Genomic DNA, 18,155 nt, shown 5'->3' with positions numbered 1-18,155 from the left:
CCTAATCCGGGCTTGCAATTTGAACTACAATGTGAAAACTACTTTCTGCGTCTTACGCTGCTCAAAGAGAGTATATCCTTCAGGCGCCTGTGCGAGCGGCATGATGTGGTCGAACAAGAAGCTTGAGGTAATGTTAGCTGTTGAAGCATTTCCAACAGCAGCCCACAAACTCACCCAATCTGGTCTTGCTTCTGCTCCAGCAACTTGAGGGCTTCGTCAAAGACGCTGCGAACTGGGCAGCGACCCATCTGCACTCGAATGTTCTTTCTGCAACAAGGTCAGCCAGTCAGTTCTCTTTTTGGACCAATACACAAAGCATCACAAGACGTTACATACGTATACGCATCGTCGCCCGTCCACGGAATCTGCATAGTGATGTTAGCTCCTGTCTCTGATCAGCGTCTTGCTCTGATATCAGACCTCCTTGTTGTGGACACCGATGCTACTGATAGCACCAAAAGGTCGCACGATATCGAATGCAGTCCTCAAAGCTGGGGACTGGCCAACAACTTCAACAACCATATCTGCGCCTCGTCCTTCCGTAACCTCCTTTATTCTGGCTTCCAGCCCTGCTCTATCTATCTCGAAGTTCAGGGGCTCTGCACCGAGTTTACGAGCTTGCTCCAGGCGACTGTCGACACTATCGACGGCAAAAAGGTGGCGAGGCTTGAAATGGGTGGCCGCTAGGATAGCACAAAGTCCAACAGGGCCACAGCCTATGACGACCAATGTGGCATCTTGAATGTTCTGTGAAGGGATCAATTCTGCGGCGCTCTTTACACCATAGAATCCGGTGGGAAAGATATCTGCCATGAGGAGGAGAGCCTGGTCTGAGATAGTCTCAGGGGCCTTGACAGCAGTTGCATCAGCCATGGGAATCCGAACGTACTCGGCTTGTCCTCCGTCAAGAGTTTCACAGCCGAACAGCTGGCTCTCAACGCAACGGGCTGAGCAACCGTTGTTGCAGAAGAAACAGTTGCCGCTGCAGTTCCCGATGAGCACGAATACCGGACGGTGGAGGGGAGAGCTCACCAGGAAGCTGTGAAGGGGGCAACGACCTTGTCGCCGATGCTGATGGTCTTTACAGCTGACCCAATCTTGACGACCGTTCCAGTGAACTCGTGGCCCATGATGAAGCCAGTATCTGAAGGTTGATGACCACGATAGATGTGAAGTTCTCTGGGGCCTCTAGTTAGCAAATGGGACAACATGTTGCGGATAATGTCGTCTTTACGATCCACACAAGCCAGCGGCATGTACTTTGATAATGATATCCCTCTCATCGTGGACTATGTTGAGTTAGCTGTAGTCAGAATAGCACACATTCAATAGTGATGGGTCTCAAGCTGGGTGGCTTGTCAACTTACTCTGAGGTACTGGCCTATCCTGCACTGATACCTTATACAGACCGTCGAAAACGACGGCCTTCATGGTTGATGGCAAAGACATGGTGTTGGTTTATGGTTTCGTGAATGTCATTGACGATGATGTGAAACTGGCTTAGACAACTGACTATACGAATAGTTGCTCGTATAGGCGCAAATTGTACAGCAAACTCTTCGCAAAGGGGGCTAGTCACTTCAAAAGATATACCAATTGGGTTGATGTACTTCACTCAAAGATCGAAGAGTTTTGTAACGACCGAGGTGGGGTTGAGTGTTCCGCCATCGGTGGCAGATAGTAGGATTTGTGGTATCCGTATTGTAGTGGGGTATCACGATAAACTTGCAAATACTCTGTCTGCATGCTAAGGGTTGGGGTCTGAATGTGAAGTGTGCTTAGAATAACGAAACTTCTAAATTTGGGGCCATAAAAACGATGTGCGTGGCGTTTGCACAGTCAACAGAGTCTAGAGAACTATGGATGTCATTGACGGCCTATGGTGCGAATACCTAAAAGTACTCAGGCTTGGTGATCGGTTAATTTTGAGATGAATGCTACTGTAGCAGTTCCCGCGGGGCAAGTTCGGTATCTGGTCGTTACGAAACGGGACAGTAAAGACCAAGATCTGGACCTGATAATCTATATACTGTACTCCGTAGTAAGTTATATGTTATCAGATATTCGGATATTGATGTCCTCAAAGTTAAAATGAATTATCGGTTAATCGGACTTATAATGATGGCCAATAAGTACCAATCAATCCATCGTGGACTTGCACTTCTCATGTGGTACCCTGGGGTAACGAGTCAGTCACAGCAAAGTTCAAGCTAAGGCCCGGGGCACCCTCGACTAGGCCTAGACAGTTAATCTAGGTGTGTACCTGATGAACAAAGAAAGCCAATCATTGGTCAGTTTAGAGGCCGACTGACACTTCTGCCCAATATCGATAATGGACGGGAGCTTTAGAAGCATGTAACCGTGACGTGACAGATTCACTGCGTCATTTATGTCGTGAGTTTCTGTCAGATTTCTAGAACAAAACAAAGCCCCATTAATCAATTGTCTTTCTCTTTTTAAGTTACCTGCTACTGTTCCCAGGTAAGCACACATCGAGTCCTCGCTTACCTTACCTTACTTGTTATTGCATTGAACAAGCCAAGGATGCTCGCTTGCTTGCTATCAGCTTCCGCGGCCGGCAACGCAGAAGCGGTCATGGCATGGTCATTTCAATTCCAGGACAAGAGAGAGCCGCTTTTTGTGGGAAAATTGCGGAGGGTCCAATGACAGCACAAAACGGCCCTTTTTTTTAATCTTGCGACTCAAGACAGCCCCAATTGAGGCACGGACAGTGCGTGATATTAATCGATACACGGTAGCCGAATACCCCACAACCTGAAGGGGCACGCACATTGAGGTTATCCACTTTTATCCAAGTGTCCACTTCCCCTCGTCCAGCGGCTGGGGCAGTCTCCGGGGTCAGCCAATCAGACTGCGCTTCACAGAGCGGGACAGTCCGCTAGAAGGCGTTGAGTGCGTGAGATATTTATCTGACGGACAATGTCAGACGAGGCGGCTCTTTTTGGCTCGGCACAGATCATCACGCCTAAATACTTCCGAATGATCACGAGGTCATTTTTGAGACCGCCAGATGAGAAAATGTCAACGACGAAAAGAACAACAGGACGAAAAGACGAGTCGAATACTTTACGAGACATACTACCTTACCCTGTATACCAACTCTTTGCCCATTCGGCATCGTGCCAATGCACCACACACATGTCGACACGGCAGTGGATGTTGAGGCTTAGACGGGTGACCCCAGTGGGGTATCAAGAGAGGGGGAGGGAGGCCTCGGCGGATACATCCTGAATCTCGACCTCTCCTCTGGGCCATGACTTACTCAAGACTTAAGTCTGTAGCGAGTACTCCGTATACCTGAGACAAATGTGACAATATAAAGGAAAATCTCGAGTCCGAGAGACTCTCGCTACAGTTCAAGGTGAGGCTCATTCTGTGGTACAAGTGGCATCCAATCCATATCATCGAGGTCAGTCCGTCCGTCACACAACCTTCATGTATGTCGGTCAAGCGTGTGCAGGTAATAAAAGTAGACTCAAAAAAAGATCTCGCTAAAGACACACTACTTCTCTACTTTGAAAATGATCCAATTACTCACAGAATTACCCATAATGGCGCTGTCGGGTGGCCTGAACTAGCACAGAAGAGTACCAAAGCCAACCATTCAGCGGAGAGACTGCTCAGACATACGACGGACGTACCGCGTTCTGTCATTTAAAATTGTGCCCGCCCCAGGTCCCCAAGTCTGCCCAGTCCAGCCAGTGAAGGCCCAGGTCCAGTCCCCAGGTTCAGGGCTCAAGGGCCTGCCAGGCCAGCCGCAACAGCAGAGCCCCATCTTGGACCCCCTGTCCTCAGCCGACCTACCACATGTTACAGATAACCAAGGGCCGAATATTTACCACCTTTTACCCCATCCCGCATCTTCCCCATGCCAATGCCATGCTCCTGCCGGCCCTCGAGTTTGAACCCTTCTAACCTTCCCGGGACCCCAGCCCCGGCGAGTCCTCACTCAGGCCCTTCCCAAGGAAAGTTCTCTTCCATTCTCTCCCACTCACTTCCTTCCTACCTAATTCAAGCATCAATTCGCGGCGTAGTTGGCACTGTACTGTACTGTGCTGTGCTGTACTTCCCATTTTTCGTGTTGTAGCGTCCCCCGTCTCCTCTAAAACGGACTGCTTCTCAAACCCCGTAACATGGTGTCAACAAGTGGAGGCATACTCCATACTCACTAGGAAGGAGCAGGACCATGAAGACCTAGTAGCCCGGGCAGGTTAGCAATGTACTGTACATGGACAGATAGGGCTCCAGCTCCCAGGAATAACTTAGTAAATACATTCAATCCCCCGGATTTTTTACTTTGCTCCGCACTCTTCCTTTTGAAATAACTCGGTACATCGAGTTGCTCATATCTGGTTCCCGCCATTCACCTCAGCTGTCACCTTAATCTTATATATACGGCACGGCACCGTACCTCGCCTCATCTGGCTGCTGTGCTGTACATACATACCAGATACCCTACCTGCTACCTTACGTATCGACGCCTCAGGTCTGACCTCGAGGTTAATCTTGCCAATCAAAGAGTCCCTTTCCAGTATCATCTCACTCGGTCTTACTACTGGTCACATCCCCTGGGTCAAACGACAACGGAATAGCGATTCAACTCCGCTTCTCTCTCTCTGTGTTATCGCGCAAGCGCTCATTCTGACGATTATCATATCGACAAAGGTTGCACTACATCTCCCGAATAACGCGCATTATCACGGCTAGATTCACCACCGTATTTAGCCACGCTCTGTTCGCATTCAGCCTGGTACTTCAAGTTCACCGCATTTACGCCGCAAATCCCACCTAACCTGCGCTTACCATACTCGCGACTCACGTCCGACCTCAACCTGCCTGGACGACCTACCAACGCCAAGAACTTGATTGTTCTTATTTTAATGCCGCCTTGGTCGCATTTGTCACTCATGTTGAGCGACCAACGTTAGTATACGAATATTCGCTGGCAAGTCGTCTGCCTAGAGTCGTGCGCGCACATCCGCTGCCAATTCCACGATATCATTATCCGACCGATTCTTCTGTTCGCATCTTCCGACTCACCAAGCTTTCTCTGGTTGTCCAGTTACCGTTCAAGTCGCACCACGGCTATTCACTAGGCGCGAGATCCCGCCGACTGATCAAGAGCTCCCGAACGCTTTAACCCCCCCACGAGGGGCCATGGCGAGTTGAGCAACCACCGTCAACGCGACAAAGATGACCACAGCTACGCACCACCAGCACCAACCACCACAACCCCATCTCGGCTTCGTCGTCGATACATACGACCCGGATGACGTGGTTCCTCGAGGAAGCCCCCTCATGACCCCGCTTCGTCCAAAGCTCGAGCCGTCTCCAAGTCCTCCCCCAGATATTCCTGCTGCTCAAGTCAGTCTGAGTCCCACCTCCATCGACGGTCGCGGCAAGTCTAATCGCCACAAGGTTCGTCCCACTTCTGGGGATGCTGTCCTAGTCGCATATCTCGACAATGGACGCGATCCCGATATAGCACGAGAAGCTGCCCGCGAGAGTCTTCCATGCGACGAAGACTCACCGGATGAAGAGCCACGGCGAGAACGGGCCGTCGACGGCAATCTCATGAGCGGACCTCTGCTCCAGCACCTGGCTGCAGACGCTCTACAGGCTGCTTCTATTGCGACAGCACCGCCGTCTCTCGCTGCCTCGGTTCCAAAAACGATCCCCGATATATCTATACCGACTGGGCAGCTTTCCATCCACGACGAGTCCCCGATCAACGGTTTGTCTGCACCGCGATATATTTCCGGTAATAGAGTCACGTCGCCACTGATCTCTTCGTCTAACGGACCCTTACCGCCGCTTCATCATGGAGTTCGCGCACCAGCAGGCGAGTCCAAGGAGACTCTTCCATCACAGTCTCTCCCGTCTCTTCGTTCGACTTTTGGTGAGCTCCGAGACTTACACCCAGAGCGCCCATCCGAACAGGATCTTGGCCGTGTCCCTCCAGGTCCATCCTCGGCTTTCCCTACTTCTCCAGCCGCAAACCTAGGGCACAGATTTAGTTTGAATACTAATCTCCCGTCGTCACCCCGTTCACCACCAGATGGATACCGAACACTTTCTCCTCACTCTGCGCCAAGTGCGAGTATGCACTATTATCCAACAAATGGTAATCACCCTCGCGCTCCAACCGAATACAGTAGTAGCAATGCTGGCGAGACTCCGAATACCGATCACTCTGCTTCCACCCCTGCCACATCAACCTCGATCAACTCAACCTCAATTACTGATCGGATGAGTATCGATGGCATCACACATCCGCAGCCTCTTTCCGGCTCGTATACGTGCACAGTCACTGGATGCAATGCGGCGCCTTTCCAGACCCAGTATCTCCTCAACTCTCACATGAACGTACACTCATCCATACGTCCACACTATTGTCCAGTCAAAGGGTGTCCGAGAAGTGAAGGGGGGAAGGGCTTCAAAAGAAAGAATGAAATGATAAGACATGGCCTGGTTCATGATTCCCCAGGCTACGTCTGCCCTTTTTGCCCTGATAGGGAACACAAATATCCACGTCCAGATAATCTTCAGCGGTATGTGAATTTGCTAGGCCATATCGGTGCTTCAGCTAGATATGACCCTCGAACTCAAGTAATGATGCTGACTGCTCCTAGACACGTCCGTGTTCATCATATAGACAAAGACAAAGACGACCCGCAACTGAGAGATGTACTTGCTCAGCGACCAGATGGACCTAACCGTGGTCGAAGAAGACGCGGCCCACCGGCCTAAACGACTGTTGGTTGGCATACGGACCTGGCTGCTGAGAGCGGACGCTGAACGCGCACGATTAACGATTTACGCCAACCGAAATGTGATGGGAAGCGCTCTTTGCTTTGGCGTTATATGTATGAGTACCTGGCGATTTGACGGGTCGGGCGACTGAAGGCTCTCGTATGTTGCCAAAGGTCATTGATTAAGCGGAGTGAGGATTTGGAGGTACACACAAGGCGTTTAGGATCTCAAATACCCGGTTGGGTCAGATTTCGTTCATCATTTTATTTTCTAGGAGTATACCACTTGCGCCAGTGTGGCGTTGGCTAGCGAGCGTACACCTTGTTCGATTCTTCCTTCATATTCAGCATCATGCTGTGTTGAACATATATTTATCATTTCTCAGTCGATAGATGTATCCATCTTCTCCGTGCTTCGCATTTTGGTGCATTTCTTATGTAATATATGAACCCTACGTATGTATGCTCAAATAAACTGACCGGCACAGTGACTTTGGCTAGACGAGCGCCCATGGCCCTACGTTAACTGGCCCATCACTGTGAATCTCTATCTCAATACACTCTCCAACTTGAGGCGCGCCCATACTCTCAATCACTAACCACATGCCCTCTCGCTGTATCCTTGCTGGCTCCATGTCAAGCTCAGGGGTTCGCACGATTGTTTTGAGTTCTTCGTATTCGCCGTCGCCCGAGGTTGCGATCGTGATCCGCTCAGGATCCCATCCATGAGCCACGGAAACTCGTACCATCAGAGTGGATGAGGGTCGGTTACTAGGATCGAAGCCTGGGCTGGCGACACTTCGTGCCGTGACGCTCATTCGAGTTAACCAAGACGCCGATAATTGCGCACGCCTGACTTCTTCACCGTCTGAAAGCTGGAAAGGGCTCAGTGTCTTGCGGAGTCTCCCAGCAGCATCAGCGGGTACGGGTTGTACTTGCACGTTCGCCATGGATGAAATGCGGAGGACAAAGTCTGCCAATTGGCCTTGATCGAAGGTTGAACAAACCACAGTATACACTCCAGCATCAATATGTGGAATGTTGACTACTGCACAGCCTCTGCGATATTCCCCAGATGAGCCCGCAAGATCCCGAGCCTTGAGTGTCTGCACCCGCTTGCCCTGGGACCAGACTAGATCGATATGCACATGGATATCCTGCATATTTGTTGACAACAGGACAGATAAAGGCCCTGCTTGAGCAAGTGATAGCTTATACTGGGGGTTTGTAGCGTAGGTCGTGCAAGCTGCACTGCCTCCTGCAGTTCTCCTGGTCCACGAGCCAGTGATCTCCTTTGTGCAGGTCATTGCGTCTTCAGCTTCTTTGACTGCAAGCTGATCTTGGGAGAGGAATGAAAGAGTAAGCGTGTAGTCTGGTAGCGGGAACTCGTGCTGGTCAATGACGATGGTATATCGTTTCCCTGGGCTCGTGTCAAAACGTGCCAGAGTCTGCGGCGAGTCGACATAAGGTCCACGATAGACATCACCATCGCTTACTTGCACCCTGTGGCCGTCGTTGTCGAAGACGAGAATGCTCATGTAACCAAGTTGTCCAGAGACAGCTGCCATTGAGTCGGTCCTGTTCCGAGCAATTTCCAACTCTTCATCCACAAAATGTCTACTCACGAGAATCCACACTGGCCCGCCAGCTGATGACTGGAGTGAGTACTGTGGGTTGCGTACCAGGGACGAAGACAACTCCGGGGGAGGCATATGCCAAGTGAAGTGATGGTCCTGGCGACGGGGAAATAGAGCAGGATTCCAGTTCAGGTACATGGACTCGAAGTGTTGAAGGACATCCTCCAAGGTCATCCAGAAAGAGCCAGCGACTGAAGGAGGAGATTTGTGCTGAGACCTGGCGGCATATGAGGTTGGCGATTCGGCATCAAATGACTGAGGAAAGCCTCCTTTCCAAACCGGTCCGTCACACCAAGGATTCTTGACCAAAAGCCTCCGACTATCACCAATCATTTCAAGATCCATGACAGCATAGTCGTGCTCTCCGATAAGGCCCAGGATATCCTCTTCCTCGGCAGAGATTCGACCAGTACCCAAGGTTACCACCACATTCTCAGAGTCGTGTGCATTCTTGATTCGTCTCCAGAGCTTATCGACTTCCAGATCTTCTCTATAAGAGCAATTGAGAAGTGAGTCCACGTCGTGAAGCAAGGGCATGGAGATAGTGAATGGGAAGAGGGACAACAAAACGTGCTCACCTTTGGAGAAAGATCTGTTCCGGGATCCATCCAGTAAGAACCCACAAGTCTGTGCCTGAGTTACTCCCCGGAAAGTCATAGCCTCCTCTTACTTTCAGATATGCCTTTTCTAAAAGCGCTGGCCAAATCAGTTGAGGGTTGACTCGATCAACAACGTAGAGAGTTCGGTCACTGATGGAAGATGGAAGCCGCTCATCGATCACAACCCGGCGGAAGCACCCATTGAAGTATAATTTCAACACGTATTTGCCAGACGCCGATACTTTAGGTACGCCCTTTGCTTTGTCAAATGGATACAATATAGAGGAGAGAATCTGTTGTAGACTATCAGTGGGCGCTCATTACCATTGTATCTCGATACGCCTTACCGAGTTTCGACCAGTCAAGATCTTCATAGCGGCACATAAACTGGCGACCACAGAACAATCCGTGGTTACATCTTGAACCAGATCACAACCGCCACTGGAGTTCATGAATATGTCGTCGTGTGCTTCAACATGGTCGTGTAAGTCCCTTGGACGCTTCCATCCACCAAAGGTAGCGGCCTGCCTCGGTGATAGTGTGAAGGTTGCATTGTCACTATATCAAATTCAGCCGGAAGCTACAAAAGACTGGATCAGGGCAGGGGCTTCGTTTACGTGAAAGGCTCCTCGCCGGGGAGAAGTTGAAATTCGTTTTCCGAGGGTTCTTTTGTCCATGGGGGAAAGAGATTAGAGTGAAGTTTTGAAGTTCGTAACAAGACGCTGGGCGTTTGGGTGAGTTCAGCTTTGAGCTTCTCGGCCTGAGCAATGAGTTGTTGACATTTCAATCGCAAACGAGTGGCATCCTTTTTGTTTGAAGCCTCTCCAGCAGCTCGCATGTACAGCTCTGCAGCTTGAACGGCATAATCGAGGGCCGCTTGGCCACTCGATGTTCGAATGAGAGACTCAGTGGCCTGTGATATAGATAAAGATATAGGGTTAGTCGATAAATGAAGCTATATCGAGCGATGATGTAATCTGAATCGAGGTGATAATGATGGTGCTGAGGCAGATAAGATAGGCCATACGTCTTGGAATGTACTGACCTGAGCTCTCTTCTCCATTTCTGTTTTACTGAAACATGGCCTCAATCATTGCCAGGTTTGATTGATTGACATTGACAATGAATGAATGACTCGAGATAACAATCGAGAGCATAGAACCCCGCGGTGGGGGCTGATGTTTGCTGCGCCCATCGTATTCTCCACTCAAATGAGCTCTGTATCTGTAGCTGGAATACAAGAAGCGTCACTCGAGTGGGAAATACTTAACATATCTTCTAAAAAGAACGAGATAAGCTGAGTATTTAATATCTATAAGTACTTGCTTTGTTTGTACGCCATGCCCAGGGTTCTCTCACATCATATGATTTATACTTTTCAAACCGGCCATTTATTTAAGCATATTTAGTCCATGATGTTATAGGGTATATTATTTCGAACGTGAGTAAGTCTGAGCGCATACGCAGAAGGGAGTTTAACCTATGCAATAGACGTTGACGTTTACGTTGACGTTTACGTTGAGGTTTAGGTTAAAGTTACAGCTGATCTCATTTCATCTGCAGTGTGCATCTTATCTCCATAATAACGTCATTAACCATCCATGGTATCGCTAGCGAGTTGGTAACGTAGGGAGGCACAAGCCTGAATCTCCCAAAGTCTTAGGGAGGAGTCTCACTAACCGAGGTTCCATCCCGCGGGTCAAATCACAGGCGGGGGCCCACCAAATCTGCCGAGACCGGTAGACTCGAACCTCGGCCCCGAACCGGTAGCGGACGGGACGTTTAATCTTTGTGTAGATAATCATGGACCGGCCCAGGAAGTACAACATCGCGATAGAATAGACATTCAGTGTGAGCTGTGTTTTCCCCCTCCCCATATTGCACTTCAACAAGATCTCCTCTTTGTTCACAGCTCATCCAATATGGCTGCGCAATCAAAGCCTGAGATCTCCCCCTGGGGTCGCGCTGTCGCTGGAGCTACAGGTGCTGTTCTTGCGAATGCGCTGGTCTACCCCCTTGATATGTAAGTCATATATTCTGATATGGTGCTTGTCTCGTTCTATTTCAAAATGCTGACTCTAGCATAGTGTCAAGACTCGTCTTCAAGTCCAAGTCAAGCCCGATCCTTCAAAAGGCCCTTCCTCCTCCTCCGAACCACACTACACCTCGACTTGGGATGCCATCTCGCGTATTGTCGCCGATGATGGAATCAAGGGTCTATATGCTGGCATGAATGGCTCTCTGATCGGTGTTGCCTCAACCAACTTTGCCTATTTCTACTGGTACACCATTGTCAGGACCCTGTACTTCAAGTCTCGCAAGACAGATGCGCATCCATCTACCGTCGTCGAACTCGCTTTGGGTGCTATCGCTGGAGCCATTGCCCAGGTCTTCACCATTCCTGTTGCTGTTGTTACCACGCGCCAGCAGACGGCAAGCAAAGGCGACCGAAAAGGTCTCATAGACACAGCCCGTGAGGTCATTGATGGCCCAGATGGTGTATCAGGTCTCTGGCGTGGTCTGAAGGCCAGTCTCGTCCTTGTTGTCAACCCTGCCATCACATATGGAGCATACGAGCGACTAAAGGACACACTCTACCCTGGCAAGACCAACCTGAGACCAGCAGAAGCTTTCTGTAAGTTTCCAGCAAAAAATGATCTATCTATACACATGTGCTAACTGTTGCTGGTAGTATTGGGTGCCATGTCTAAAGCGCTCGCAACCATCGCTACCCAGCCACTTATCGTGGCCAAAGTTGGTCTCCAGTCCAAGCCTCCACCGGCCCGAAATGGCAAGCCCTTCACCAGTTTTGTAGAGGTGATGAAGTTCATCATTGAGCACGAGGGTGTACTTGGTCTTTTTAAGGGTATTGGACCGCAGATCTTGAAGGGGCTCATCGTTCAAGGCATCCTCATGACCACAAAGGAGAGGTAAGATTCACTCCTTGACACGCAATTACTCGCAGCGACTGATTTTGTTTTGCAGGGTTGAGCTCATGTTCGTCCTTTTGATCCGATATATCAAGTCTATTCGCCTTCAGAAACTCAGCAAGACTGCTGAGAAGACTGCAGCTGCAGCCGCTGCACACAGTGTTGCGGCCAAACCCGTCACGGCAACATAGGCAGTGGACGGTTGATCCTTAGAAACAGCATCGGTGTTTGGGATATTGAAATTCTGCAAATTGGGAATAGAAACGGATTGGTGTTTTGTGTTTGTACGTTTTGCGATAGTAATAAGCGCGCACTATTCCTCCTGATGATGGTAAAATCTTCAACCTGCGTTGGAACCAATTATAGTATATAGCAATACGGACCATTGAACCCAAAGACACGATATTGTTGGCGAGCTGGTGAACTCTATGGCTGATGTTCCTCTGGCCTTTCTGACACCTCTAGAGCATCGGAGCAGAGACATGAGACAATCAGCGGAATGAAAAGGAGTTTCTCTAATCGAGCAGCAGATAGTTCCCTGTAAATGTATCGTGTCATTGTTGTTACTCTTAACGTAAACCGCCATATATGAACTCAACATTGATTTGAGGCTACTGATACTGACCCCAGCTAGTCAGTGATTCTGGCTCAGATCCAAGGTGGAGAACTCAGCACGTGCAAGCCTGCCCTCCACCTCATTAGGTCAGCAAGAATGCCCCACAACGTTTCCCTCTAGGGCTTGAGGCTGGAATCGCACACAAATCTACCTTTCTCCTCGCAACTTCGTGATCCGTCTCCGTCGACACAGGGAATCAATCAGCAGCAATGGCGAGTACGTGCAATACCAGAGAGTGCTTCAAGGGAGATTCATAGATCACTGACATTGCCGCAGAGTCAAAGAACAGCTCCCAGCACAACCAGTCGCGCAAGGCGCACCGGAACGGGTAATTATCTCGAATTTCCCAACATCGTCGACTGTTGCTGACTCTCGCGCAGTATCAAGAAGCCCAAGACTTCTCGTTACCCCTCTCTCAAGGGTACCGACCCTAAGTTCCGACGAAACCACCGACATGCTCTTCACGGCAACATGAAGGCCCTGGTACGAAACGCACTCCCCGAACAATCGACATTTGTCTGCGCACGAAACAGCTGGCTAACAAACTATACAGAAGGAGGCTAAGGAGGGCAAGCGCGAGACTGTCTAAGATATTGGCAAAGGAAAACGGAGGCGTCAATTTGGAGCATTCGCATTGCTCGGTTACGGCACACAAACGATAGAACTCACGCAAAATGAAACGATGGAAATACATACCATGCGGTTAGCCCGACGAGAAGGTGGTGTATGCCGATAGGTCCCGTCCTGGCGTTCAACGTTTTGATGGCCCCGAGTGAAGCATGTTGCTTGGTTTCCATTCCAGGAACATGAGGTAGTAGACGGAAAAACTTCTACCTGAACTCCATGCTACAAGGTCCAACCACTTTTGCTATTCGCTCGCAGTGAAATTGCCCGTGACATGCTGTCCAGAACCTAATCTGTCCCATGTATCGTTAGTCGAATCGCTGACCTACCTATTCTTGTGACTCGCTAGCAGTGGTCATGTACCCTGAATTTCGAGCTGCACCATACCCCTGTTTCAAATGCTTTATCGCTGAACCTGTCGTTCGATGGTTGCTAGAATGTGTGTTTCTACTCATGTCTCAACCTTGTGATAGATCTGTAGTACGCATCTCGTACCATCTCATCATCTCAGTTACCTGCTATGTACCGGTAATCAGTATAGTTCTTGTGAAAGAGGATTGGTTCCTAATTGAGCTATCTTCAACCTGACTAGACCTTTCCTGGAGACTCTATCTCCGTTTCGATCATGGCTACTGATAGCCAAAACACGTTTTGCCACTTTGAAACCCTGCAGCGCCTGAGGCAACAATGTTTATTGGCAAGGATTGATGGCCTTTTTTGCTACCGATAGGCCCGTGAGCCCTTGGCGGGCGGGCACGCACACCCCGATTAGGTAAGCCCAGGGGCTGAGGCCTTCGCTGCAGGCTAGGTGCTAAGTTATCGGAACACGAAGGCATTCTCTTCTGCTTCCGATCATCCCTCTGTCCTTTGACGAGCCCATCTCTACAGGACGCCGGTCCTTTACTTCATACGTCGGCGGGGTTTAATCAGGATTTCTGTGGCCTGCCTGGAAGCAGACTTCGTCCCTTCTTTGACTACCTGTACCTACTTAGGTGTCGTTTATACTCGTATGACGCCTCCCCTCTCTCCCCTGCTTCTGCTTCTGCTTCTTCCAAGCTTGTCGTACCAGCTTGGAAATTTTGTCAATAAAGGACTATCTGCTGACATTGGTACTCGCAGCACTGTTCGTCGTTTGGCAGATAATGTTCTAAATTTCCTGCCTTGCTTCAAGTCTAAGCTCCTTTGAGGTCAGCCGGTCACTGCAGGAGTCGAGAGACGATTCTTGTAACATCTTTGCTTGCCGCCGTCATATTCTGCGCACGTCGCTATTTACTACTACCAATAACCCTTTCGAAACCACCGACCCTCGATAATGCTCAACATGTCTGGAAACCACGTCATCGGAAACAGAAACAGCACGCCCGAGGCCAATAGCACCTCGACCTTGCGGCCGCCGTCTTCTCGAGCCGTAGGTTCTGGTCATTCACTTCGCGCCTCAGCCGACATGGCGTCCCTCACTGGCCCTTCCCCCTCCAACCGCATTCGACCCTCCTCCGATTTCTATGGACAGGCTCAGCAGAACCTTGGCCCCAACAACGCTGAATCGGACTCTCAGGACAAGATTGCCCAGCAGTGGATCGCGGACATTGACCAGTACGAAACGACGCTGGAGGAGATGGCTGCTGCTACTCTGGACCAGGATTTCAAGGACGAGCTCAGTGCCATTGAGCAATGGTTCCGTGTCTTGAGCGAGGCTGAACGCACCGCTGCTCTGTATGCCCTCTTGCAGCAGACAACCCAGGTTCAGATTCGCTTTTTCATCCAGGTGCTCCAGCAAATGGGAAAGAATCATCCCATGTCAGGGGTTCTGTCCCCCGCCAGCTTCGACAAAGGTATGTTCGTTGCGACATAAGCCTTGATTCATGCCTAACCTGCTATTTTCTCAGACCCTATGTCGAACCGTCTCAGTGATGCAATGAACAAGCTCAATGTCGACTCTGCCCGCAATTCCATGGTTCGTAATTCGGTTATCGCCCCATCCAACAAACGACATTCAGGACTCGACCCTTCTACCATCAGCGCCATGTTCCCCGATGCTGCGGCTGCCATTGCCACCGAGAAGGCCAAGTTCACTCAGCAGACTGGGAACCCACCCTCCTCGAACCGCAACAGTGCCGCTTTGGATCATCGTTCGTCCATGGCTGCCCCGTCTATCAGTGCGCCCCAGGATAGCCGTGACGCTGGACCTGCTAGTTCTTCGCCTTGGAATAGTGGCGGGAACACAGACTCTGGCAAGGCACCCACTGGTCAGGCCCCTATGGGTCAGTTTGTGCAGCCGACACCGTCAGGTGGACTCCGCTCTCCGCGTCCGCAACTGTCAAGCAACAATACGATCCAACAAACGACTCTTACTGCCCCGGATAAGAATCCTGGGGACTTGCCTTTGCTCTCACCGTACAATGCTGGTAGCGGCAACTGGGCGTCAATGGTTAACACCCCCATGACTGGCACCTTCAACACAGCCAATACCGGAGGTAACCAGGCCGATATGGTTGCTAACGCCACTGCTATGAAACTCGCAGCTTTGTCTACAGTCAACAATCGATTCGCGTTGGACGACGTGCGCAAGTACCGTCGTACGAGGTCCAATGATGGCACGCCAGGACAGAATCCTGTCTCCGCTGGTCCACAGCCCGGAATCAATCTTCCAAATACAAACGTTGTCATGATCAATGAGCATGGTCAAGTCCTCAGTAGGGAACAGCTCATGGCTCTTCAGGCACAGCAAAACCTTGGTTTGGGTGGCCAGCGTTCTCGTCCCAGCTCTCCTGGGATTGCCATGCAACCTGGAGTGCCTCATATGGCCCCGTTCACTTCACCGCAAAACAATGGTTTCCTTAGTGCGTACGACGTGTCCTCACCATTGATTACTGGCGGTATGCAACCGGTCAACTTGGGAGGCCTTGGAATGCCTGGTCACGAGGGCTACTTATCTGACCATTCGGACATGGTTCGCGGACGATCTCCTCGTGGGAGGCGAGGCAGCTCTAAGCCTCCCGAGGACCCGACCGACCCAACCCTTCTGCAGGATATCCCCAGCTGGCTTCGCAGTCTTCGCCTTCACAAGTACACCGATAATCTCAAGGACATGAAGTGGACAGATCTTATCGAGCTGGACGATAAGGCCCTGGAAGAGCGCGGCGTCAACGCCCTCGGTGCACGCCGAAAGATGCTCAAGGTTTTTGAACAGGTCAAGGGTAAGTGCTTTCAAGCCATTGTTGCCTGAGACCATGTACTAATTATATCGCAGAAGCCAAGGCCGATGGAAAACTGGGCTAGAATCACCACAACCGGGCATGCCCATATATAGACCTGCGAAAACTGGACGTGGAGTGGTTCAACTTTGCACACATTGTGTTGGACATGGGTTACAATCCTGTTACAATTCTGTTACAGACTCGATTTAGTATTTTACAGAAAGATGGAAGGTCGCTGGGGATCAAAATTAATAGTTCGAGTGCGAAAACTCATGAATTTCCACGAGATCATGTTGTTGATAGTGACGTCTTGCCTTATTTTGCATATATAAGGTTTATTCACCTCGTCGTTCCTTATCCCGGTGGCTTAGTGATAATGAATTGTGCTTTCTCTGACTCTGTTGGTCGGCAGCTACCTTGCGTTTCTGCCATATTTTTGATTGACTGTCTTTCTAAACACATATTCGTCCAAGTACTCTAACATCTGTTGTTCCCTAGTTAATAAGGTTGGTTCCGTGCGCTTATTTTTGTCACGTGCCTGCAGCAGTGTTAAGCCACACTCGGGAGGCCCGCCACAGCCATCCCATCTTTGTCAACGTCGCGACCTCTTCTAAGTTACTAGCACTAGACACACCATCTTTGTCCAACCACATATCGTCCACATCCTAATATTTTGTCTCCAAGCGAGAAAAAGACACAATGGAAAGGTTGGTATCAGTTCTCGTTGAAGAGATGTAATATGCTGACTGAAAGCAGGCAACAAGACAACGCCTCAGATGCAGACTCTGACTTGGAGGAGCTGGAGGGAGATATCGCCAAATTAGATGAGACTGTTCGAACCTTTTTGGCAGATCAACGGGGTGAGAATGATCCTTCGCCTGCGGCCCGTGGACTTCCACGAGGAAAAGGAGCACGAGGTCCACGAAAAGCAGCAAAACCTCGAGGAGACATCACAGCACGACTATCGAAAGTAAATCAAGCTTTCCTGAGCGGCGACTATTCACTAGCACTGGATCTTGTTTTTGAAGTTATCAGAATCAACGCGGAAACGCACCAAGCATGGACGACTCTATCATCGATTTTCCGTGAGCAAGGTGATATGGGCAAATCGTTATCAGCTATGGTCTATGCTGCTCATCTTCGCCCAAAGGACGTGAACGGTTGGCTCCAGTGCGCATCATTTGCACTGGAGAACGTTGCAGATGACGAAACCGGAAATCTCAACACCGCAAGGCTTTGCTATTCTGCTGCGCTGCGGGCCGATCATACGAATATCGATGCTCGCTTGGGCAAAGGCCTAGTCTGTCACAGACAGGGCCATCTTGCAGCTGCCATCTCTGACTACAAAGTTGTTCTGGAGCATCGACCCTACGACCTTGAAATTGTCAGAAAACTTGCCGAAGCTTGTGTTGACAACAAACAAGCCGAGGCCGCTGTTCCGAGCGCAATTGCAGCCTACAAGCGGTTCTTTGATCATGAACGGACGAAGCCGCAGATGGAAATTATGGAAGCCCCATGGCATGATATTGGAATCTACGTGGAGCTTTTTGCATCGACAGGGCGCTATCAGGAAGCTATACAAGAGTCCAAGTCACTCTCTCGATGGCTATTGGGGAGAGCGGCAGAAGAATACTGGGATCAATGGACCTCTGACGATCGCGAGTGGGATATGGATGACGAACGACGGGCTGCTGTCTCGAATTTCACTGCAGGAGTCTGGAGTCCTGACAGCTATGGTCAGTCGTTTCCTTGGGACCTGCGTGCTCGATTGGCAATATA

General features: G+C 50.1%; 8 protein-coding genes across 8 annotated transcripts; 6 read left to right on the top strand and 2 right to left on the bottom strand.

The window, feature by feature from the left end:
- Positions 1–24: 24 nt before the first annotated feature.
- Positions 25–1,449, bottom strand: BKA55DRAFT_517305 (chaperonin 10-like protein; the record flags this gene model as incomplete). Its single annotated transcript, XM_046188177.1, has 7 exons — positions 25–121; positions 175–267; positions 337–365; positions 421–982; positions 1,033–1,179; positions 1,235–1,289; positions 1,368–1,449. The coding sequence occupies 7 exons, from the start codon at positions 1,447–1,449 to the stop codon at positions 25–27; spliced, it is 1,065 nt and encodes a 354-aa protein (XP_046046723.1).
- A 2,091-nt stretch (positions 1,450–3,540) lies between these two features.
- On the top strand, positions 3,541–4,309 carry BKA55DRAFT_574175 (uncharacterized protein). Its single transcript, XM_046193281.1, has one exon. The coding sequence runs from the start codon at positions 3,890–3,892 to the stop codon at positions 4,106–4,108; it is 219 nt and encodes a 72-aa protein (XP_046046722.1). The 5' UTR covers positions 3,541–3,889; the 3' UTR covers positions 4,109–4,309.
- A 905-nt stretch (positions 4,310–5,214) lies between these two features.
- On the top strand, positions 5,215–6,771 carry BKA55DRAFT_517751 (uncharacterized protein; the record flags this gene model as incomplete). Its single annotated transcript, XM_046188212.1, has 2 exons — positions 5,215–6,572; positions 6,654–6,771. The coding sequence occupies 2 exons, from the start codon at positions 5,215–5,217 to the stop codon at positions 6,769–6,771; spliced, it is 1,476 nt and encodes a 491-aa protein (XP_046046721.1).
- A 273-nt stretch (positions 6,772–7,044) lies between these two features.
- BKA55DRAFT_595679 (uncharacterized protein) lies at positions 7,045–10,072 on the bottom strand (the record flags this gene model as incomplete). The annotated part of the gene is made up of 6 exons (XM_046195837.1): positions 7,045–7,128; positions 7,343–8,900; positions 8,989–9,302; positions 9,357–9,567; positions 9,627–9,922; positions 10,055–10,072. The coding sequence occupies 6 exons, from the start codon at positions 10,070–10,072 to the stop codon at positions 7,045–7,047; spliced, it is 2,481 nt and encodes an 826-aa protein (XP_046046720.1).
- An 859-nt stretch (positions 10,073–10,931) lies between these two features.
- BKA55DRAFT_692393 (mitochondrial carrier domain-containing protein) lies at positions 10,932–12,130 on the top strand (the record flags this gene model as incomplete). Its single annotated transcript, XM_046199778.1, has 4 exons — positions 10,932–11,032; positions 11,097–11,644; positions 11,702–11,939; positions 11,995–12,130. The coding sequence occupies 4 exons, from the start codon at positions 10,932–10,934 to the stop codon at positions 12,128–12,130; spliced, it is 1,023 nt and encodes a 340-aa protein (XP_046046719.1).
- Positions 12,131–12,764: 634 nt separating this feature from the next.
- Positions 12,765–13,144, top strand: BKA55DRAFT_692392 (ribosomal L29e protein family-domain-containing protein; the record flags this gene model as incomplete). The annotated part of the gene is made up of 4 exons (XM_046199777.1): positions 12,765–12,771; positions 12,832–12,883; positions 12,936–13,038; positions 13,109–13,144. The coding sequence occupies 4 exons, from the start codon at positions 12,765–12,767 to the stop codon at positions 13,142–13,144; spliced, it is 198 nt and encodes a 65-aa protein (XP_046046718.1).
- A 1,356-nt stretch (positions 13,145–14,500) lies between these two features.
- BKA55DRAFT_517636 (uncharacterized protein) lies at positions 14,501–16,458 on the top strand (the record flags this gene model as incomplete). The annotated part of the gene is made up of 3 exons (XM_046188204.1): positions 14,501–15,011; positions 15,066–16,376; positions 16,430–16,458. 3 exons carry the CDS (start codon positions 14,501–14,503, stop codon positions 16,456–16,458), a joined length of 1,851 nt encoding a protein of 616 aa, XP_046046717.1.
- Positions 16,459–16,972: 514 nt separating this feature from the next.
- On the top strand, positions 16,973–18,155 carry BKA55DRAFT_86448 (uncharacterized protein; the record flags this gene model as incomplete). Its single annotated transcript, XM_046201670.1, has 2 exons — positions 16,973–17,083; positions 17,133–18,155. Coding segments are annotated over exons 1-2 (1,031 nt in total), but the record flags the coding sequence as incomplete, so codon positions are not given.

Source organism: Fusarium redolens, assembly GCF_020744475.1.
Source record: "Fusarium redolens strain MPI-CAGE-AT-0023 chromosome Unknown BKA55scaffold_12, whole genome shotgun sequence".
Taxonomy (NCBI): domain Eukaryota; kingdom Fungi; phylum Ascomycota; class Sordariomycetes; order Hypocreales; family Nectriaceae; genus Fusarium; species Fusarium redolens.
This window is presented reverse-complemented; position numbering and strand designations above follow the sequence as displayed.

Excerpts from the sequence above, each read along its gene's own strand:
- BKA55DRAFT_574175 (XM_046193281.1), top strand. The coding sequence starts at position 3,890 with ATGCCAATGCCATGCTCCTGCCGGCCCTCGAGTTTGAACCCTTCTAAC.